Source organism: Dermacentor silvarum, unplaced genomic scaffold, assembly GCF_013339745.2.
Source record: "Dermacentor silvarum isolate Dsil-2018 unplaced genomic scaffold, BIME_Dsil_1.4 Seq255, whole genome shotgun sequence".
Lineage (NCBI taxonomy): Eukaryota > Metazoa > Arthropoda > Arachnida > Ixodida > Ixodidae > Dermacentor > Dermacentor silvarum.
Window position 1 is genome coordinate 25,918 of NW_023605935.1, and position 24,600 is coordinate 50,517.

At 46.3% G+C, this 24,600-nt stretch overlaps 1 protein-coding gene across 1 annotated transcript; it reads right to left on the reverse strand.

Annotated features, from left to right (window-relative positions):
- LOC119434818 (uncharacterized) lies at positions 1–21,636 on the reverse strand. Its single transcript, XM_037701873.2, has 5 exons — positions 21,475–21,636; positions 15,769–16,114; positions 13,927–14,180; positions 12,945–13,449; positions 1–1,024 (listed from the first exon to the last, which is right to left on the reverse strand). The coding sequence occupies exons 1-5, from the start codon at positions 21,527–21,529 to the stop codon at positions 784–786; spliced, it is 1,401 nt and encodes a 466-aa protein (XP_037557801.1). The 5' UTR covers positions 21,530–21,636; the 3' UTR covers positions 1–783.
- Between the last annotated feature and the right edge of the window lie 2,964 nt (positions 21,637–24,600).

The following is a 24,600-nucleotide window of genomic DNA, read 5'->3' on the forward strand; positions in this document are numbered from 1 at the left end:
GTCGGAGATGGAGCATTCGTTTCCTCATGTCTTTATTTGTTATGGTAAAAACAATTTTCTTTGTCGAAACAAAGAGATGAACATATAACATCATGTGGTGGGTTGGTGTGTTCATGCCGCAGCCTAGATTTTTCAGGAACTTTCATGGTGCTATAAACTTATAGCACGGGTGCTTTTTGTAGTCTGCGACGAAGAGTGTTTACAAAAAAAGGTCTTCCACTGCACAGTAATGGTAAATGCCGAAAAGTGCGGTGATGCGAAATGGGGGTGTAAAGACAAAGTATTTCCCCCCAAAACACTGGTATTTCTGTAAAAAAAGCATCGCATTTTCTCATCTTTTTTACTCCTGGCTAATATATTTCGGTATGCTCACTGTGAAGAGACGTCAGTAAATCAGGCAAGAAGATACATTTCCGCGCTTTTAATTTACTTGTGCAGTTCACGCAAGACAACCGATTGACAAGCTTCAATCTCGACAGGAAATCAAACATTATTAAGAATAATTTACATTTTCGTCATGATAATTAGGCAGCAAACAGGGCCAAAGAACACAAAACACAGGTAAACCGATCGAGACGATCGCAAGGCGTCTCAGTCTCATTGCTTATGCTTTGTGTTCTCTGGTGTCGTTTGTTGCCATAATGAACCAACTAGGCCAACAATACGTTTTGACTAGTACTGCTAAGCGTCTTCTTGGAAAGGATGCTCTAGCATGTTGCGCATGCTTGCTCACGGTACGGCATCGTAGAATTTGTGTCAACATTTTCCTTGAAGTGTGAGCATTCAACTGATTGGTATAGGCGGAGGATCGGCGATGAAGCTCCGAACAGCGTCGACGATTCTTTGAACGTATTTGAGCGAAGATGCTTTCAGTAGCTGAAGATCTTCTTCTTCTAGCGTCTTCTCGGGCAGTCCACCGAAGAAGTCGAAAACTGTACCAAGTGCCCCCGAAGTTGACGTCGTGACCGTGACGTTAGAGGTGAAGGTCACGTCGTAGGTCATAACTTGAAGTGCATCTTCGGTCCTGCGAGTAGGGTAGAAAACATTTTTGACGCTACGTATACAAAGCCGGGCACCTTGTTTTCTAGTGGCATCCTTTCGCTAATTTTGTTCTGAATGGTATTTACAAGACACTGGGAAAGCCAATTTCGGGACGGTAAGGTGATCACTGATTAGGAATAGTAGTGGGACCAGCTGGCATTTTCGAGATAGTTACAAGTATCCCAACTGATTCGATAATTTTGGCTTGCACAGAGCACAGAACATACTATGTTATAAAGCCTGGTGGGATCGTTTGCGAACTAGTGGGATCTGACAAAATGCAGCGCCTCAAAGGGGAAACAGTGACATCGCTTGAAGGCACTTTAAAGAAATGTGATCGGACATGAGACATGACGTTAGAACCGACACTTTCTCATGAGTGAAAACGATTCGGGATTCCGCTGCTCTCATGAGTCGCGTTACCAGAACGCTAAATGATAGGAAAGACGTGCGCGAGTACGCTGTCGTTGAGTTCAAAAAGCGCGAGCCTGGGCCAATGCATGCAGCAGCAAGGCAAGGTACATAGAACCTGTGCTTTAAGAGGTCTCCCCACTCAGCGCTTCGCCTCGACTGGATGGATGAATGGATGGATGCTATGAGTGTCTCCTTTAAAGGGGGCGCTGGGTTGCGCCACCAGGCTCTTGTTACTATTTTGCCTAATGTCCTACCTATCATAAACAATGCACACAGACACACACACACACACACACACACACACACACACACACACACACACACACACACACACACACACACACACACACACACACACACACACACACACACACACACACACACACACACACACACACACACACACACACACATACACTTAAGATGTCTCCCCACTCAGCGCTCCGCCTCGACTGGATGGATGAATGGATGGATGCTATGAGTGTCTCCTTTAAAGGGGGCGCTGGGTTGCGCCACCAGGCTCTTGTTACTATTTTGCCTAATGTCCTACCTATCATAAACAATGCACACAGACAGACACACACACACACACACACAACGAATTCCCAGCATCAAAATTTCTGAACCCCTATTGGGAACTTTGTTTTTGTACGCCTTCGCTGTTTGTGGTCTCCCTACGTTTCTGCTACTAAACTTCCACAGTAAAATGTGCTGCAATGACCTTTACAAGGAAATCAATGACTACGGTATCTGATATTCGTTGACGGAGCCGTGATCCCTGCGGCCACGCACTTTAGATACTTAGGTGTCGTCATTGGCCGCAGCCTGTCTTGGTCGAAGCATGTAAGTGCACTGCGGACCAAACTATCCATTTTTATACACGTTCCTGTCAGCGCCTCCACGTGGGTGGAGATGCAAGACCAGCGAAGCTGTACTATATTGGGAATTATGTATTTCCAATTATGACTATTAAGATGTGATGGTGTAATTGGTTCTTTGAACTATTAAAGAATGTGAAATATATATTATCCGGTGGTTTACATTCATTTAGTGACCACAGGGACCATGGCCTCAAGGTCGCTACGGTACACCGCCATAGGATGTACGGCAAAGGTTGGCACGTTCTTCATAACAACGTCACCAACGCCGCACGCGTTCGGTGCAAACGCGGACAAAACGCCGCCGCCGTCGGCAACAGTTGTGAGCGTTGTTTGTGTAACCGCACACAACCGCTGTCAAAACGCTGGCGTGAGCAAGCGCGCCAGCACCAGCGAGCGAAGGTTCATGCGGTCTATCGCTTCAACGGAAACTGAGTGGAGAAAGCACAGCGCATTCAATAGTAGGAACCGTGTTGCAGATCGCTGTCAAGGTACGGTGCGCGCGCAAAGTACAAGTTGCTCGCAGAGCAAAAGCCGCAGCTCCTCCCTCCTTCGATGTCTTCCCGCTGTCCTCCTTTCGGTGGGAGATTGAGTCGCCAGTTTCCCTTGCGCGCGGTCGCAAGATACGCATTTGGTGCCGCAGCTAAACTTCGCCTCCCTTCCCTCCCTCTCTCCCGTCCCCCCACGGCCTTTCGCGCGATGGAAGAAGTCGCGTTTGCTCTCCTCCGTGCGTTCGCTCCCGGTGAAGGCGCGCGTCCCCCGCGTGCTTTCACTGGCACATACAACATACGGCCAATGAGACTTTTTTTTCTACATCCAGACGCGACCATCGAAGAGTGAGCCCTTGACAGCTTCGCTGTAAAAAGTTTTTTTCAGCTATATCAGGCGTTGTTTGTGGGCTACCTACGATACAGCATGTCTGTGCTTTCCAATATACGTATAACTTGTCTTCGCTCATTATGAAGCCTTCAGGCCCAACTTCTACGAACATTCCTAGGTCGGCCGCGGTGTGCATCGACTTGGGCCTATCCAATTGAAGTTTACGTGTCCTGTGAGCCACTTCGAGTTCACCTCCAACAGCTGACTCGACACACACACAATCCATTGTCTTCAATTCAAGAAAACCACCCAAGCTGCACCTACTCAAGATGTCTCACTACTCACAGGCATATCATACCCTCAGACTTCGCACCTGTTTATGCAGTGTCCACGGTGGCACTTCAGAAGTGCCACCGTGGACACTGCATAAACGAAAGGTGCGTCTTCACATAACTGAGATTTCGAAGAAGTCGCGTATCCCTTCCACTGGCCTTAAACAACTCACCTTGGCCCATTGGTCTGAGCCAAGGTGCACGACGGCTCTGTGCATATATACACAGACGGATCGGTTATCGCATGCGCCTCGACCGCGGCCTTTGTGATCCCTCATTTGGACACATCCCGCCAATACAAATTGGACCGCAAATTGTCTTCAACAGCTGCTGAACTTGTCACAATAAAGGAAGCTGTCTCTTCTGTCTCCTACCTGACACCACGTACATGGGCTATTCTTTCTGACGCAAGATCAGCGCTACAATCAATCGATTCTCTCTGTAGGAGGGCCAGTACTACATGCTAGCGTTAGACATCATACAAATATTTGATCTTGCTCAGAGGAACGGTCACTCAATTACCTTCTAATCGGTACCTGGTCACTGCGGCTTGGCCGGCAACGAGTTAGCTGATGCGGAAGCAAGAACCGCTATTCCTACAGCAGTCGAAGTAAAGATTCCTTACTTGCGGAGCGATGTAAACTCTTTGTTGACCACCCACATGCCAGATTGCGCAGCACAATACTGGGCTCAACCAGACCATCGGTACTGGCGCCTGCGGGAAATAGACTGTGAGAAGACTTTTCGCCTCCCAGCTAAAGTCAAGCGACCCAAGCAAGCATGCTTCACCGGATTCGCCTGGGCGTCGCCTTCAGTCGACGCTATATACATCTGATTGGCCGTACGGACAGTTCGAACTGTGAAAGCTACCAAGTGTCGGAGACTCTCCAACATCGCTTTTGCGACTGCCCTCTCTACACATCACAGTGGAAGATACTGGCTTCGACGCTAGCAGGCATTGGAAGACAAACCTTGTCTGAAAGTACTATTTTATCCGCCAGTGTGAGACTGTACAGTAGCATAAATAGCAACAAGGGCCGCCCTGGACTACTTGAAGACCACCGGACTAGACACGTGGCTTTGAGGAAACCACTGTGTTAGTGTATATATGCACCCCTCCTTCCTGTGCTCATCATCATCTTCCATCACTCTTTTTTGTCCACTTTCCTTTTTCCCCTGTGCAGAGTAACAGGCCAGAGTATGCTCGCTCAGGCCGACCTCTCTGCCTTTCAAATAAACTATCTTCCTCTCTCTCTCTCTCTCTCTCCAATCGCCTCTTACTAATCCTCTCTGCCTTTCAAATAAATTATCTTCGTCTAGCTCTCTCCAATCGCCTCTTACTAATCTCTATTGCGGACATATTTACTTTCTCCCTGGTATTGCTGAGCTCAAGGGCTTTAACAAGGCCAGATGAGCCTAAACCGACATCTGGGCAGATAGATATCTTCACATTCTAATAAAACACGTTCCATCGTTTTCCTGGCTTTATCGCAGCAAGCACATGATTCTTCATCCTTGGTGTACCTCGCTCTATAAGTACGCATTCTAAGGCATCCTGACCTCGCTTCGAAGAGTAAAGAGCTTCCATTTGAGTTATTATAAATTGTTTCCTTACTGACTTCGTTTTTTTTTTTCCTCTTAGGAATACAGCACGTTTCTTTTCCATTGCCGCCACCCATGAGATTGTCGCAGCCTCTCTGACATTGCGTTTGACGATCTGTGCTTCCATGTTGCTTCCTATATCGGTCGCATATTTGCTGGTAAGCTTCCTATTTATTTTCCTCCTGGTAAAGTTATTCCTCATTATTTTATTCCTAGTTCTTTTGCTCCTTGTGTGCCAATGAAGTTGAGTGGCAGCGCCATCCCTCGAACATTATGTTCACTATTTCTCAGTGGCACACAAAGCAGGTTTTTGAACGAACGTTCGGTAACCGGCTGCTCTCGGCGCCTATTGGAATGTACCGGAGTGAAATTGTGTTTCTCACGCAGTCACTACTCATCGTAGGAATCATCGAAGTTACTCAAGACAAGCGTCTTCTTCAGTCGAGAGGCGACCAGGCGGCGATTACTGCACAATTTTCGACGTCCAACGGCGTATATACTTTCTTCTGCGACATCTCAGCAAAGTTGGCAGTCTCGCCCGAACGGTGTATAGCGTTGACTGCAATATCAAGATTGTAGCGTTACGATTGAACTCTTCGGACAATGTTCTGGCCATACGGGGGTGCTACATCTTGGTGCGACGCAGCAGCATCTCACAACGCTGGCATAGGTACACTCTATAATACCGCCTCTTCTGCCATCGAGGTACCCAACGCAGTCGTTGGGAGGAACGCCTCCAGTGGCGTTGTAGGCGTCACACATCGATGCTGAGAAATGTCAACTGGAAGAAAACCGAAGAGAAAATTCCTAAGCGCACAGCCACAGGGTTAGACGACGTTCCTGTTAGGCTGATTAATGAACTAGGACTAAAAGGTAAGGGAGCTCTGTCGAAAGCAGTAGAAGAAAGCGTACGAGATCGACGAATACCAGACAGTTTGCAACAAAGTATAATTAATTTAATTTATAAAGGTAAAGGGGACAAAGATAGCATTCACTTATATATATATATATATATATATATATATATATATATATATATATATATCGTTGTCCATTTGCATCCGTAATATACAGGTTAGCAATGCAGGCGATTAAATTAAAACTGCAAGCATGGGCAGAACGTAATGGCATATTGGAAGAACTTCAAAAGGCATCAGAATCGGTAGGCGTAAGGTTGACAACTTATTTGTTCTTGCTCAGCGTATTGAAATATCCAGAGAAAAAAGGTGACCATTATATGTGGTTTTTGTAGACATTACTAGAGTGTATCACAGCGTGGACTGCAACATTTTGTGGATATTCTGGATGGGGAACACTTAGGCAACGAGTGCATACAGCTTTTGAGGGAGATTTATCTAGAAAATACCGCTTGCGTTGAATGGGAATGGATGATGAGCAAGTAGAAAGTTGATACCACCAAGAGAATGAGACAGTGGTGCCCTTTATCCACGCTGTTGTTTATAATGTACATGGTAAGGATGGAATGGGCGGTAGAAATAATCAATATCCGGTTTAATATCACATACAAACAGGCGGGAACGATAGCAGAGCAGCCGAATTTCAGATTTGCTTTATGCGGACGACATTGTGTTGCTTGCTAAACGGCAAAGTGATATGCAACGTCTGGCTGAGGACAGGAAGATGAGAATTTAGAATTCAAACTTAGCGTTAAAAAAGTTCGTCGGCCATTCCACTACCAGGAACAAGGGGGCACGCGAAGCTTGTCATACCCACAACATTGGGTGTCGCGTTCCCTGGCCTCGGGGTCACTGCCCTTCGTTGACGCTGGGCTACGGTAAGACGTGCTTTTAACGTGGGGTCCGCACGGCGAGCGCGAGCCTGCTGCAAAAGTAGGCACTAAGAACGGAGGCGTACAAAAACGAAGTTTCCAATAGTGATTCAGAATGTTTGATGCAGGAAATTATTTGTGTGTTATTTAAACAATACCTCGGTGGCACATAAGACAAAATAAGAACAAGAGCTCGGTGGCGCAAAGCACCACCCTGCCCCTTTTCAAAGGGGATGCTCCTAGCAACCTTCCATTCATCCATCCTCGATGGTGCATAAGGTGAGACCGATGGGAAATCGTCGGCGCGCCCATGATTAACGTGTCCGGTATTCCCGCAAACGCGGGCGGTTTGGACGGATTGCCGGATAGGCGGGGGCGTAAACGTGAGTGGCTGGAGTGGTGAAGCCACCTGGTGGCACAGACCACAACCACAAATACACAGAGCTAATATTGCAGTAACCAAGTACATTCTTCTTCGCTGCTGGTGCAAATTTTCGGCAGCGGCGTATAATCCTGAACACGATTTCGCCGCAGTCGAAAATGAACACCGCAAGCGATGAAGAATATACTTGGCTCTGTGTTTCTCTGGTTAATCTTTACGGCACGAGGTGGCGCAACCAGTCCAACCACTCACATTGACGCCCGAGCTCATCCGGCAAACCGCCCACGCTTGCTGGAATACCGGACGTACTACAACTTTAAGTTTACGGCCCGTTCCGCTCAGACTAGTGCATACCCACAGCAACTCAGCAGCGCACAACGCTCGTGCCTGCAGTAGAAGGTAGAAGAAAGGACCCTGCATGGTAGGACGCTGCTCTGGCTACGCCACCACGGCGATTGAGCGTAGCGCTGATGGTATACGCCCTCTTCGCTTCGTCGTTTTTGCTGCAAAATGCACTCCGTCGTTTCTGGGGACGCCCGCTCTAAACCGCCGCGCATGTGGCGCCCCTGCGCCGTCGACCGATAAAGCACAACGGCAGTGGTGACGCCGATGGCGTGAATGCGTTGGCAGCGTTCGTATAATTGAATAAAAATGAATTTCTACCCTTAGCAAACATTCTAATAGAAGGTTGTGTTAGTACAATACAGTTTTCTATTAGACTAACAGAAATGTCTATTAGTTGTACTTACTTACCTGTAAGACCAGTAGGTCCTGTGTATTAGACTTATTACTGTTATACAGTGCTGCCTGTCTACTAGTTTCTCTGTTAAACTTATATGTCTTACACAGATTGTTGCTGTTCTGTTAGACAAAATATATTGCTGAATTACGCTGTTCTTGTTTGCTAAGGCGGCACTAGAGGCGGCGGACGTCTTTCGTCGAATCACATGCATGGAGCTGCGAGGCAATCAACACCTCTTCAACGCGTACGTAGCCAATCCAGAAGATAGCTACAAGGGGCTGGTGCGCGGATTTCCAGCACACACCGAATTACCACATCTCCAGCAACACCTGCTAATCGGGACCCGAAGAGTGACCATCGAAAGGGCCCGAATGCGTGTACTAGCACATGGGAGCAGAGATGCGGTGTACGGAGTACAGAACGACAATCCAAGTGTGCCTGGAGTGCATGCAAGAGGGACACCGCTCGGGTGTGTGTCCAAACCCCAAGAACATATGCCGGGCTTGCGAACTCGAAACTCCACCCCCACAAGGACACTAATGTGAAGTGAAGTGCGCCTTGTGCGGGGCGATGGCGCACGAGGCACGTATAGCTGCCCGAACAAACTGATTGCAACCAAGCGCGGGAAGACGACTCGCCAGTCTCGATCGCGGGAGCGGTCGGATGAGAGGACCAAAAACACACCGGAGCGCTGGTTCGAGTCGACGGAGGAGGAGGACTTCTACCTACGCCGATCGAGATCCAGATCGACACACGGAAGCGGAGCTAAGAGCAAATCCCCCGCGAGGGACGCCTATAGCTCTAGGGCTTCGCAGCGGTCAAAGTGGCCTCTGCCTAAAAAATATCAGGTGAGCTGGGCGAAGGTTGCTTCTCCCACTGTTCCACTACAGAATACTAGCGAAAACGATAAATGAATTCAGAAATTGGAAAATGAAAACGCCGGACTAAGAGAACAGCTCTTAGGAGAATAACGCAAACGAATACCGCTAGGGAAACAAATGTCAGAGCTAGAGGCGCACCTCAATAGCACAATACAACAGCTGGAAACGCCGCGTCGGTCTAAAGAAATAGCCAAAACGAAGGCGGGGGCAGATATAACCTAAGCCTCAGCGCAGTCTCCGACAACCCAAATCTCAAATGACGCGCAGGCAACGGCAGCGCAAATCCAAACAATGATTGCGGAAAACCTGAAAATATTCATGCATGAAATGATGACGTTAATTAATCAAAAGCCAACGGAATTTCAACAACTATGCACGAACGACTTCGAAAAACACAAGGTAGTGATGGCGGAACAGCTTAACGCAGTCTCGAAGTCTGTTCCCACCAAAAAACGCGCAATTGCGATAGGAGGGAGTTTGGCAAAAGCTAAACACAGAATCCGGCGGCTCAGACACGGAAACGTCACCGGCTTAAAATAAGACTGGGCAACATGGCTGAACACGCTAAGATATCACAACGAATACCGAATTCAGAACAATTGGAGATATGGCAATGGAACTTGCGCTCCGTCTCCAGGAAAGCGGCAGCGCGCCAACAGTCTGTCGAAAACTCCGAAATCGTTCCGGACGTCATATGTCTGCAGGAGGTCGGGGCCAAGCCGGCCGAACTGCAGGGATACTACACTCTGAGCGATGCTCAAAATTCGAAGGTCGCCACACTGGTGAGCAAGTCGATGAGCGCTCAGTTATTAACACTTCCACAAATTGAGGGAGATATTAATTACATAGTTATCAGTGTGGTACAAAAGAAACAAATTAAGGCACACACAATAATCACAAACGTGTACAGTCCCTCCAAAAGCAAAGGAGACGAACTATCCCACATTCTATCAACAACAAAAGATTTGACGGACAACATTGATAAGGCGGTGACCTTAACGCACCCCACATACTATGGGGATACGCGAAAACGTCGCCCAAAGAGTTCTTACTCGAGCGCACCGCCACGGCCTTGGGCTTACGGGCAATCAATCACATCGGCAAACCAACGCGCACGGGTAACAGCGTCAGCAGAGACACGGCGCCCGATCGCGCATTTACAATTAACGTCACAGACGCAGAAGGGGTTTCCTTCGACGAAAACTTGCGAAGCGACCACGACTTAAACCGAATAGCGCTCTCCACGCCAAACATACGGAGAACAATTGGAACCACTAAGTTAACCAACTGGCCTCGTTACAGAGACCAGAGGGCGCTAGAGGACTCGGATGCCGCCCCGACCAACATGCGGGAATGGACTCAATTCCTTCAACAAGTGCACGGGAACACCACCAAAGCCATTGAGCGCACAGCTGAGGCGACGGTGATAGACTCTCACCTCGTCAGCCTGTGGCAAGAGAGGCGGAAACTGGCCAAGAGGTGGAAAAGACGACGTCTTAACGAACACCCGAGACAACGCATCATTCTCTTGGCAGAGCAAGCCCAAGGCCACGCCAACGAGCTAGCTAAAAACTAAAAACGAGTGTGCGACGTACTGTGGAACCCTATCAGCAACTCTGGGAAGGACCAGTACGCGGCGAATACTACGGAGCATGCTAGACCCGATGAGCACACATACTGAGAACAACAAGAAGCTCCAAATTATGGCAGGCAACTTCGAGGGTACAGACCAAGAACTAGTCGATGCTCTTTAGAACAAGTACATATATGACCCTCACCCGCGACGTGATCGTCCTATGCGACGAGGCAATACGCGGGGGGAGGCCAGCCCTAAATTAGACGGAAAAATATCGTACGTGGAAGTGTACGATGCGGCACAATCCGCAGTTAAAAACTCGGCACCGGGCCCAGGCTCGATCACAAATTCAATGAGTCGAAACATGGATTCCGTAGCCCCAGCGAAAATAACAGATTTTCAATAGCGAGTGCTGGGCCAAGCAAGACTTGCCCCATGAGTGGAAATTGGCTAAAATAATCATGATCCCCAACCCAAAAAATAATTTAGACATTGTACCATGCAAAGTAAAAATTAAAGGAATCCCTCGATCGATACACTCCGGCCGGTATCGCTCACGTGCTGCCTGGGTAACCTCTATGAAACGATGATCCATAGCAGATAGCAGCGGTATCTGGAAGAGTGAAGCTGCTACCAGGACTCCATGATGGGATATCGCACGGATTTATCTTCTCATAACGTGTTCCTCCTACTTAGGGACGAAATTCTAACCAATATACCGTACGACGACGAGAGACTAGTCCTAGCACTAGACCTCAAGGGAGTCTTCTACAACGTCTCTCACGCCGCAGTACTCGAGGAACTCAAACTCGCGGGTTGTGGTTAGCGCACGTACAATTACTTAACAGCTTTTCTTTCCAACCGGGAGGCGAGCCTAAGTATTTGCCAAATCACATCGGATATATTTAAAATGCCTAACAAAGGAACGCCTCACGGAGTGATAATATTTCCTGTGCTCTTCAACATGGCAATGTGTCGCCTCGCTCGCGATCTCGATCGGATACCCGACCTAGGTTACACGCCCTACGCGGACGACATCACGCTGGCGACGAGTAGAGGTTCCCTAGAGGATAAAGAAAATACGCTCCAAAGCGCAGTATTAGCGGTGGAGAAATTTTCCCGATGGAGCGTGCAGAAGTGCGCGCCCGAGAAATCCGAGGTGATTCGAATACACGCGAAAGGCTACAAGTCAGTTCTAGCGGCGCGCAGCATGTGTGCGTTGGCAGCTGCCATGTCAAGGCGAGGCGTGCGTGTTTTCTGGTGAATGAACGATGTGTTTTTAAGTAACCCTTGGCGTTGGTGCATGCGCAATCTCATTCGTGCAGTAGTATATTTGGATAGTTTCATCTGTGCATGATGTTGGGACTTCAAAACAACGTAGGGCAGCTGTTTTTACGCCGTTCTTCGCGGTTTTTGTGTGTCCCTCAGCGCGTATCGATGTGCGGCGTTTTGCCCCGGCGGCGATTCTACCATATTGAGGTGGTTATTAAAGACGATAGTCTTTTTTGGGCTACTTAAACGCGAAAAACTTTGTTTGTCTGTCTGTCTGTCACTCGATGCAACCGCCCGGCTAAAACCGATTCAACCGCCCGGCCAAAACCAACCAAGCTACTAGAACTGGTGGCACGGGGTCATACACGTCAACATTATACAGCGCAAAGGAAACCTCAGGCCTATTTTAGGGAAAATATATGTACATAACCGTGATCCGCACCATTTCTTTAATTAAGAATACACATTGTACTGGTTTTACGTTAGTAAATGAAAAATCAACGCGTTAGAAATGGTGACGAAGAGACGCTACGCGCTAAAAACAAGCCGACTGAAGCCGCGGCTCTGTCAGCGGCTTTAAGCCAACAGTAATGAAAGGTCACAACAGACGACGTGAGAGCAGGGCGAACGGGGGAAATTTGAATTGAATTCAGCAACACCTCCATTGCATCCATCATGGGAGGAGTGAGAGGGGAGGGGAAGAGCGTGATGGGTGGCAAACCTCGAAAGGGAATGTGTAAAAATACATGCTGTGCGTGCTAATGTTTGCTTCTATCAATTTTGTAGTTCTACCTGTTTTTCGGTCTTCTGCATCTGTTGCACGCAGCAGAACGTAATATAAGGTTCAGGCGATTTTGCTCCGCAATTCACATTTATGTAGTCTAAGGGGCTATAGACTTTCATGTTTATGTAGACCGACTTTCATATTTATAATAACTCTATTGGTGTATCGGTCTGAGGATCAATTTACAACTGCAACGTGGGCTTTCACACACATTCAACAATAAAGTTATTAGACTAATACACTAATAGACCTGTTAGATTAGTAAACTAATAGGTCTATTATACTAATACACTAAAAGGGCTATTAGAATGATAGCCCGCTGCAATAATATATCTATTAGACTAATACACCAATGGCTGTATTAGTGTCAATAGCCTATTAGTACTTGTATTAATATGTTTGCGAGGGACTGCACCATTTAAATTCACTCACTCTTGGATTTCTAGAAGGACCTCCAGTGCCGGGATCCGCACGTCGAAGGTTGCGCTCGTGCTCATATAGAAGGCGCCGACCGACGCTGCCGCCCGGACTCCGATGTCCTTGAAAGCCAGGTTGAACCGAGCCCGGAGACCACACTCGCCGACCAACGTCCAGCAGTAGCCGTTTACAGAGACGTTCGAGAGGCCGGTCACGTTACCCTCTGTCACCTGTACCTGGCCTATGGAGAAAGTGAACGCTTCGAGATCGTCGGGAAGAGGTGCGGGCTCGAATCCCGTCGACACCACAAGCGTTTTCAGGCAGCCGTCGAAGACACCCACCTGGCGCTGCCTGCGAGCCCCGACAGGGTGCAGCCACTGCGCCGTTAGCTTGCCTATGTCTCTGCTTGATCCTGAATATGCGTTGCTGTCACTTTGATGAGAACGTCTGCCTTCTGTGAGGGCCAAATAACTCGTGGCAGCATGAAATCCCTTTTTCCACCCACGTGTAGCTGGTGAGTCTGCAAAAACAAGGTGGGGAGAAAATGTCATTCGATCGCTGATTAACTGATAAATTCATTCATTCATTCATTCATTCATTCATTCATTCATTCATTCACGTTATTTATAGACCGATCGACCATACCGCTGACGATAGAAACCATTTTTTAGAGGAAGTTTTCATCTGAACAGCACCACTTTTCGATTAAAACTACGCGCACTTTTTTATGACCTAGCCTCTAATGCTATCTAGTTTGTACGCGCGATGAAATTTTAGAATAGCATAAAGAATGAACTGAATTGTCTGTATCCACTGTCTGTTACTTTTCCGTGTCGTTGTTGATCTATAACGCTCGACACATTTGCCTTCTTGTTCTTCGGATTTAACCGAAAGTGCGGAACCCTTATTGTATAACAGCCCCTGTTCCGTTCCCACTTGCCCTTAATGCGTGCATACCGTTTCGGCGTAGTGCATATGCGCTATTAGCTTTCCTCACCTTCTGAGCGAATGGTGCGCTCCGCGCTAGCCACGGCGTATAGCTTGATTGCCCCGAGTGTCTCCGCTGCCACTTTTCGGAGCTCCTGAACCAGGGCTTCGCCAACCTTCCGCTGAATGAAGGGTCTCAACTGGTCGAATACGATGTCGTAGATGGCGCCGTCCAAACTGATGTCGTCTTCCTCGTCCAATAACAGACGAATCCTAGAAATCTTCACTCCGTACACCTCAAAGCGAAGTTCATTCAGCGATGACCTGGAATTGTTTAAAAAACAAGAAAAAAGGTCACTACTTCCCTCGCATAGACACGTGACCTTCGCGACGCTTGTTCCTGGAAGAATAATCTCGGAGAAATCGACAGGCGGGTGTGTTCGGTGATATGCTATGAAAATTGATATCCGGCAAATGCAAATTTTTCCTCTCGGATAACGGAAAGTTTGCCCGGTACATATGTTGCTTAGAATTGCATACGCACGCATGCATTCAGCACTAAAAGGTAAGAAATATATATTGCTAGCTCGAGCATGCACAGTTTCCGAAAGTGCGTTTGAGAACTTACAAGGGTGTACTAAAAAAAAAGTGCAAGGCGAAGGCAAGTTAAAGACGTTGCTGTAATTATGAGAATTGGGGAGCGAAACGAATCATCACTCCGTTCGACAGCCTTTGCCCGAGAGATTGCAATAGTGAAGTTGGCTCACACTGTTTGTAGCTTTAGTGCCTGTATCCCGGAAATGTGCGACGTCAGAACGCAGGCTTCTCGATTAAATTTATTGGCCCGATGTTTGCAATTTTGCATACAAATCGAAGTGCGACGGCAATTTAACGTTTCTGCTTCGACAAATTTCTGCTCCGTCGTAGCATATAATTCGAACCCGTGTCCAACAGCCCGTTGTTTTTCTCAGCAGAAGGCCACGTTCAGTAAGCTGCCTAGGCTCGTTAGACTACATCAATACGCATAGTGGGTTAATTAAAGAAGTGCTCGCATAAACTTCTTCTACTTGTCCTTTCTGTTTGTTTTCAGATGAAAGGCCGACTCCTCAAGACCACGGAGAAACTATATTGTCATGTCCGAGCCCGCTATAATAAAATTACTGCATCTTTTTTTTACAAACTAAGTTAACTTTCATTATGTCATGTTAGACGCTACTTTTAGTAAAGGTCACATGGGTGAGGGGCACGTATTCATAAAGTATCATGGCGTATACCGACGTCTACTCCATTACCTACCACCGTCGTCGTACATGCTCATAGGCAACCCTCTAAGCAACAATTGGCGAACTGTTCTGCGGAACCTTTGTGTAGGAAGGGGGAGGGCGGCTAATCGACTGACGCACCACCTACGGGCCACAAAATGATACTCGTCGTCATCTGTAGCCTGGAAAATAGTGCTTGAACTGACTAACCCTACTGAAGAGGGCTGCACAATAAATTTCCTCTTTCACACTTCTCCGGCCCGTTTGAGCGACGACTCGCACTTAGAGTCGTTACGAAATAAAAGTTTCTCTCTCCTCTCCTGTCCCCTTTGTGCACGTTATTCGTGCTGTTTCTTCTTTCAGTCATGAATGCGTATACCGACTTATCTAACTTACGATGGTTTTGAAGGTCAATTGGCGTAAAAGAACGGGGAGCCGCAGGAAAGGAAGCGCAGGCGAGAACTGCAGAGTGTTAAGCGGTGTGGTACGATTATGCAATCTACAGGGATGACTGACAGATATAGCCGACGCAGGAAAGCTGTTCTGCAGTGCTACTGCTGTTGCTGATGCGGTTGTTGACGATGATGTGATGATACTACGTTCTATGCGAAGAGGCAAGATACGGTGATCACGATAGCACGGTCGCTTACTCTTGCACGCTGAACGAAGCCTGGAAGCGTGGGATGCGGGCGCGTAGATCTACAGTTGCTCGTAGGAAGCCAGCCTGGAGTCCTGCGGTATAGTCAGCCTCCAGGGGCCCTCCCACTATATGGAAAGTCAGTCCGCTGCCGGTGTCGTCAACGCGGAACACACCTTCGCCGTTCCTCCGAGTGCTGCCGAGGCCGCGCAGCACGCCATCGGAGAAGCCTGCTCTCACGTTCAAAAAGCCACCCACGTTCTGCGTAAAGACTGGCAAATCTACTTTGGAGAATCGATCTGAGCTGAGCAGCTTTCTCAGACCTCTGTCGAAAACGGACTCGTGTATATCGCAGGTACCTACGAAGAAAAAAAAAGGAAGAAAGAAACGATCAATTTGTCTTTCGAGAAACGATGTGAAAATAACCTTTAAGGTTTCCAACTAAAGCATCGTGAAAAATAGCCGGAAAAAAGGCATCGAACAATATAAGCGCCAACTACCAACAGAACTTTATTCGGGAGCTCCAGCCTCGTAAACTTTTAAAGGGACACTAAAGAGAAAAATCTGTCGAGCTTTAACTTTAAGCGACCCTCCTCCAATACCAATACCAGCCACTCTTACCCGGGAGAGGGAGCTTGGCGAGATAGAAAACACGCAAATGCGAAATGCAGCTGGCGACGCCACCGTGAAGTTGCCGCACCAGTTCGCTGTGACGTCGTAAATTTTGACGGTGTGTGCTGGGTCCAAGTTAGCTTTCTTATAGCCAGCGATGGACGACATTTTATTGTAAAGGAGCCAGAGACTGAACTCAGTAAATTTTGAGAACATTTACCGAGCCTCAAAGGCGTAAATAGAAGAACGCTTTGGAATTTGTGACGTCACAATGATGCATACAGGCGGTGAGATTGCGGCACAATATTCTTTTTAAAAAATGGAGCTTTGCACTTCACTTTCTCGTCTGGTAATCAACCTAATGTGTTCACTTACAGGCCGATTGCCTTAAAGTCTACGTCGAGCAAAGTTTAGAGCACGTAGTTGCTAAGCAGATCAGGAATTTTGTTTCTTCTCAAGGATTTTTCAGCGAATATGAGCATGGGTTTCAGGAGACTCTTTACGACAGTGACACATCTAGTAGCAACAATTCATTATATTGCCGAACTGCTTGACAGAATAGTGCAGATTGGCATGATATACTTGGACTACAAGGAAGCATTTGGTAAAGTTAGTAAGAGAAAACAAACTAATAATAAATTAATAGCAACTCGATGAAACATCAACGTTGTTCAATGGAAAGAGTAATTTTTAACTTGCCGCACCAGAAATATGTCAGCATGTGTGAAAACACGTCTAGATTGGTGATGTTGAATAGGTGTGCCACAATTAAGGCATGGCACTCAGTTCGTTATTGTTCTTAATCTACGTTGAAGATCTGATAGCTGAATGGTCTCTTCAAGCAACGTTATTTGCACACAATGGTGTTCTGTACACTTAGAGTAAATATATTACCAATCTAACTACATAAATGAGTATCTGTCTACAATCAACGGACTGTGTGATAAATGGCAGATTTCAATTATTGCACGAAAAAATGTACACGTATGACCATAATTCACAGGCGCCGGCCCCTGGACTTCTATTACACATTGCTGGGCGATCATTTAACAAAGGCGACGTTACCACACCTTCAGACTTAAAATAAAATCAACACATTGGCAATATTGTTAGCAAAGTGAATCATTCAACATTCATCAATCATCACATCAAGCTTAGGATTCATCCAGCGCACTCTCAAACTTGCTTCTAACAAAACTAAGCTAATCGCTTATAAGATTTTAGTGCGCCTTATACTGGAATATGCATGCGAAGCTGGGGATCTGTATACAAGTATACATGAACACAAATTAGAAAGTGCAGAGCGTCGATCACTGAGTTTCATTTATTCTCGTTATAGGAGGCTAGATTCTGTTTCGCTCATTTAGGAAAAAGCCCCCTTATTGTTATTACAACTTCGAAGAAAGCAGTAGAGGCTAAACCTTTTTAACAATATTACGAACAACTCAGCCTTGGTTAACAAGAATAATTTCTTTTTTTTTTTTCTTGCGCGAACGTCACGGCAATGGACCCAACTCCCTGACCGCGTTATTTTTGCAGTTAGACGAAAGGAGTTCGCATTTATGTCTCAGAATTTTGTTAAGAATTTAAAAGTGGCATTCTAGAATTAGTTTGTTACAACTGCTGTTTTAAGTACGGATCGTTCTAATGCTTGTTCCGACACACATTTTAAATGCGAAGCATTTCTTGGCGAACATTTGCTACTTTGACAGTATCTATCTATCTATCTATCTATCTATCTATCTATCTATCTAGCCGCCTACGACTTTTATTGCGATAGCAATTATATGGACACTCAAAAGCAGATTTCTGCCGTCGGCGTCGCCGTCGCCGTCGCTGTCGCCGTCGCCGTCGCCGTGAGGTTCCGTATGACGTCATTTGGAGATGAAATCGTCGCCGCGCGCCGAACGCTGTATGTGCGAGTGAAAGGGCGCGAGGGGCGCGTCTTTCACGGGGACTGAACGCGCGGCGGAGAACAAATGCGCGTTCTGCGCCGTGCTCGCTTAAGGGCTGCAGAAGTAGGCGTCTCTTTTCTCCTTTACAATCACCATATATGTAGAGCAAACGCGCCTTCTTCAGACGCGCGAGAGGCCGTGGGGGAGGGGGAGGGAAGGGAGGCGACGTTTAGCTGCGGCACCAAGTGCCTATTTATATCAGAGGCTCCAGCAACAGTCACCAACGCCGCACGCATTTTGAGCTAACGCGGGCAAAACGCCGATGGCGTCGACAACAGTTCTGCGTGTTGTTGCTACCAAAGCCGCTCACCTTACTTCGTATGACATTGCTGTGTTGCTATCGCATTCATTGCTTCGCCCTTAGGGCGAAACTGTGACATTTTTTTGCTCTCATGGTCGTTTCGTTAACTTGGTAGGTACCAAAATTGGCATAGTATAACAAGATTGTACGACGAAGATAAGTAATACGTCATGACATAAATCTCATAGCATGCGTGTCATATAGGTCATGACAATGACCCAGCGAGAATGTTTAACACTCAAAAACCACTGAAATGGGTTCAGAGGTGGGTACTAAGTGAAGGAAACACTAAAGGATGGTGGTAGAAGTCATAGTCATGAGCATGACTGAGCGAAAATGACAATGACTCAGCGAAAAAACATTAACACCCAAAAACCACTGAAATGGGCTAGGACATAGGTACTAAGTGAAGGAAACACTAAAGGATGGTGCTAGAAGTCATAGTCATGAGCATGACTAAGGCTTTCACCTTAAGGTCTCTTAGGTGTAGCTAAAGGGACTCCTGAGTATTCATGACATGCGCGTCATGTAGGTCAGGAAACAGCCACCTACGTCTTGGTGCTCTCATGGTCGTTTCGTTAACTTGATAGGCTCCCCGCACACTGCTTCGCATAACATCGATTCCCACAGGGCATGGGATCTGCCGACTTTTTTTTAAACCAATGTACATATATGTATGATCTTCATGACATTCCTATCTTGGTCCTGTAAGGGATCGCTAGTATCATGAATAAATAAAGTAAGTATTACCGCAAAATTAACTGAAATACATTTTTGAAAGGGTACTTCATCACGAGCTTTGAGGTTGGGCCTTGTTGGTGAGATATACTTACGAGTGTTTAAGCGCAGCGACAGAGACAGTTTCCACTTGCTGGTCTGCGTCTCTCATTGGGCTCATTATTTCGTAAGACAATCTATCAGTCTAGAACAAGAATGAGGTTCGCAGGAAGTTGCAGGCGTTAAGTGGTTAACAGTACAGTAAAACAAGGAATGTGGCTGAAGCCAACGTTTCGCCAATGAAACTTGTCTTTTTCAGGGCAGAAACTGCTTTTCTGCCTTGACAGTGGCTGTCATTACGAAGACCAATCCCCTTGCCGAAATCTGTTGCCTTTAGCAACATTCCTTACTCTACCTTCATGTTAATGAGTTCGTCAGTCTAACGGTATTTAGTGTTTCTCGTTAGCGTCCCTTTAAACCTTGGCTTTTCCAAATAAAATTCATTTAGTAGTCAGGGCTCTGTCCTCCAACTTTCATTAGCATATTTACAGGTATGACGCTGTTTCAGTCGAGAAGTTTGAAGGTGAGCCAACTTGCCCGCATAATGACGTTGCCGTGAAACAAAGCAAGAAACAACGGCTTCGTTGGCAGTGTTTTCAGATGTGTACAACTGGCATCGCTCTAGTGCGCTTATAAGTCTGCTGATAGAGTCTATGTACTAATTTCAGACAGAGCCTTGAGGGCCAACGCCACCGTCTATCGGTCATGGGCTCTATCTGGTACGCGAGAGGGATCGATGAAGGTGCAGTGGCAACTGAGAAATCCTGCTTTCGGTAGCAACAAGTTAGCCGGGGTTCGCAGCTGTGGCGACTATGCAAGCAGTGAAGTTCAGTGCACTGACCAAGCAAGCGAACGATTACTGCCGCACTTTGAGGGCGAAAATATCAAATACAAAGTTCTGAGCCAACACAAGGTCAATGTGACAGAGGCTTCTCAGATTGCCGGTTAGCACTTCACGCTGCGTTGCTATACCGCGAATGCTTTTCGCCAAGAGTGCACATGCAAAGATGGATGCACATTCAACTTTATGTTCGTTCCTCTGATGGTATTTTCGCTGGCGTAGCTTTTGGCCCCAGTGCAGCGGTGAGAAAAGACGGATCGCTTTCAAAAACCTTACCGGCATATCACTAGACTTAAAATTTGGGTCATGTGTGATGGGAATTGGAGGACACGCGGGTGCTTGACGGTCGCGGTCATGTTATGGACCGCAGTAGAGCAACGTTTAACCCTTTTTGGACAAACGATTTATGCAGGAATCATAATGCTTCGCAAGGTATATTGGACACGTAGATGAACAGAAGCCAGAGCTAATGTGAGAAACCGTGTGTCAGCTCTAATTACATAATACATATAGGCTTGCGGCTGCAGGTCACTGACTATCCCTGAAATTTTGAAAATGTCTATACGTTGAGGTGTGTTGACATTGGGTGCCATTGCCGCATCTTAGAAACCTGCCAGCTAAAGTGTATAACATGCCTTATAAGGAATGTAAATAGTCTTCGAATAAATTACGGCCCACTTTTCACACCCTTCTTATTGAAAATTTAGAAATTTGAAATACTTAAAGCTCTTTGTAGTCTGCGGAATGAGCCACATAAAGTTTGATAGCATGTTAAAATCTTTAGTCCGCATATTTTTCCTCGCTGTTCCTTTCCGTTCCTTCTAGAGGTGCACAAAATTAAGCTTGTCGCTTCAAAAGCCATATTCACACATAGAAGGGCTAAATAAATTGGCCAAAATTAAGGGAATCAATGCGGAGAAAATAAGGGGCTTAAGTAGACTAAGTAGACTAAGTTCATAAGTAGACTAAGGTTCAGTTGTGACTACCACTACTTGCGCCAATATATACAGTGGGTGAGAGGTATGAATACACAGTGAATGAGAGGTATGAATAAACGACAAGAGAAAAAATACCAGCGGAGCACAAATAACCTGATATAACCTTTCACGTAATCCACACGCCCTGAATAAGTCAACAAGCCATCTGTGCAGATGCCAGTTTGGACAATAAAGTGCCGAGAGTAAAAGTAGAAACAGTAAAAGGAAAAACCCAACTGCCAGTAATTGAACTTACCACTCATGGACATCGGTAGAAATAAAGCCAAGAGAAAACACACCGTGAAAGACATGTTGCGCAGGTTTACAGCAACCGAGTCATACGTTTACACTGGAGGCGACCACTACGCTCCGGACCTGCCAAGGAAGCGGAGTGTGAAAGCCCTCCACGCCGGCCGCGAGTCTTTATACGTCTCTGAGAGGCCCTGTCATGATAACGTATCTTGATTCTTGGCTCTTCGCAGCGGCAACGGACACCCACACACGGTCGGCCAACGCCTTTTGGGATACTCGAGAACGAGGAAGCCAAAAAAGGAACCGAGAGCAAACACAAGGAAAGAATGAGCCAGCTCGACCGAAGTGCAAGCATAGTTTCGGAATCGTCGCACAACGCTTAAGTGCAACCGGAGAAGAAGGGAGCAATGGTTCCAGTCATCTTTCGCTGATAGTAACTCTTGTGGCGTGCTCCAAGCAAGAAGTTCCATACTAACGGTATTAGAGGGAAAGGTGGCGCTGGTACCGGCATGCTCCACTACTAAGCCTGTTCAAACAGCATGGGAATAAGGGACAGTGCCCAGACTTTCCTAAATATCGTCCTTATGACTTTTAGCAACCTCGTGAACTATTATATATTGAGCTTCTTCCCTATCGAAAAATACCACAAAGGTCATATTGACACGTGTACTGATTTATCATTTTCTCGGGGACTGCATTTCAACCACTAACGTAAAGTTATCGCTCAGCGCAAGACGCGCCTGTATGATTGGAACTTACTGGAATGTTATCGATGGTTCTATACATTGTCTGTTGTCACTGAAGCTTGTGTATTCTGATTGTATGCGCGACGCGAATTGTGTAGTACTTTCTAGCAGACACTAGGGCACCACCGATCACTCTGGAAACTTCGATGACTCATGTATAAAAGCCGACGCGCTTGACCGGCAGATCAGATTTTAGGCGATCGCCGACTGTGTTCGCCGCTATCGTAGTGCTTTCAGTGTAGCTTGTTTTTCTGGGCACATGTTCGCCCAATGAAGAGTTAGTTTCGCTATTCACAGTTTTGCTACTGTGTTCTTGACCGTCACTACCACGTGACAATATATTCGGTATCGACGTAACACGAAACAGGTAAAATTATGTTATTACACTTAACAATATGCTGTAGTATCATACGCAATACTCAATAAAAGCCCGTATGCTTTCTATGTAAACCGATTTGGTCATGCGGTGTTATAGCTCGGTCCATATGGGTCATTTTTTAATAATGTTGAACTCTCATTTTAGTAAAAATATGTTGCACTACAAGGATTATTTGTATATAACCCATTTTTTCTACCATTTATTGCTTTTGAAACGTTACGAACAAAAATAATTGTCTGGAACGTCAAAAACACACACCTTTTTGTGACTGTTACTTATCAAAGATAGTCTAGATTTAGTGACAGGCCTATATGAGCTTTTATGGTGGCGAGTTATTTGTGCACTGAAAATTACGGACTGAAATGGTTGTGAATGCGAACCAATTAACTGCTCTAAAGGAATGCTTTGAGTCTGGAACGTAAGACGATTCATTCACACAAACAACAATAAATGAAGTTGCAGTATTCAAAATGCCCACCAAGTCACAGGAACGTCCGTCTACTTACTAACTATGGTTTTGATGGTCGCTGCACTATTATTGCAGTGCCCGATTTTCCTCTAGCGCACTTATCGTGAAACCATATCGTCATAAGACAGATCGTGTGCAGCTGATGGTGCTCTGCTTTATCATTTGGTGATTTGACCAGCTCGGACATGGCCATGACTTCAAGACTCGATGTCCCTCTTCCTCTCGCGTCCCCAATGCAATATCAGAGACGGCAGTGTAGCGTTATCAGCGACTGCATAGTCGAAAGGCAATTGTTGCTCATTGTTGTTCAGTGTTGTTCAGTGTATAATGCAGCATGGAGACTAACTATACCATATTGCCTATCTTAAACGCTTACACACAGTTAGCGCGGTTCGATGCTTTGAGTCGTAGTAATGTCCGGGCGGGGCAACACACTGCCAAGCATACACCTTAAGACCACCACCGCCGCCACTACTAGAGCCCCAGATTTATTTTGATTGCCTGTTATACGCAATCACGCATCCCGACCTATGCATACTAGAGCGGACCGTGCATTCCACCAACGCTGTAAAGCGATCACCCAAGGTACGATTTGATCCGGCGACGTAACAGTCACTGTGCAGCGATGTGCCCTATACTCACTAAGAAATTGCCGCGGGCCCGTTTAAGAGGAAGCTTTAACTCGGAGTCAACTCCGATTGCACATATTCAAATGTGCATGTAAAACGCTGAAATGCTCTCACCACACAACCGCTTTGCAGATTTCAATAAAATGTACTGCATTTGAAAGGGAAAACAAATTTTTGTGCAACTGTAGGAAGAATTTCTAATCAGGACCTCATATACTTTTGAAGAAATTGCCGAAAATTAGTGGGTTACAAAAAGAAAATTCAAGCACGAAGTTCACAAATGCGTAATTCAGCACCAATAAAAAAGAAATGTGGCAATTCCGCAAAGTGCATTTGTTAGACCATCTAACATCACCAAATTTTATACACAACTCTGAAATTTTCGTAAAATTGTTGTAATGTCCCCAGAGGGTTTCGCGTAAGTCCTGCTCACAAAAGTGGTGTATTTGGCAGGCGTGCATAACACGTCAATTTTGCCCGCTTTAGCTATCTTATTAGGTCCAGCTTACAATTGGTTGTTGATTACAGAGTTCAAAAGTTGGCCCTTGATTTTCCTAGACATTCCGAAATTCAACGATGCTTTCTAATTGATGGTTGCTGTAGGTGATGGCGACGCGTCAAACCTCATCAAATTCGGTAGAGTGAATGCCGAGAAAACGATTCCTCTGTTCCCATCTATTAAGATAGTAGCTCCCAAACTAAAGCTTCCTTTTAAAGGCGAACTGCAAGGAAATGTTGGATTGCTCAAAAAGCCTAGTTTCAGGCAGTGTAGATATAGAGAGGGCGCTCCGTGCAAGATATTAAGCTTGAATTACGCGTGGATGGCGCCACAAAAGACTCGCAAAAGTAAACGTTCTTGATACCGAAATTGAATAAAATTAATTGGCGATTGAGCGGCAAATGCGAA

Bases quoted from the DNA above. Each gene is read 5' to 3' on its own strand.
- LOC119434818 (XM_037701873.2), bottom strand. From the start codon at position 21,529: ATGTCTTTCACGGTGTGTTTTCTCTTGGCTTTATTTCTACCGATGTCC. The intron at 16,115-21,474 runs GTAAGTTCAATT...TTTTCTTCGTAG, and splicing joins TCTACCGATGTCCATGAGTG to GTACCTGCGATATACACGAG. The intron at 1,025-12,944 runs GTGAGTGAATTT...CCCTACTCGCAG, and splicing joins GTCCTTCTAGAAATCCAAGA to GACCGAAGATGCACTTCAAG.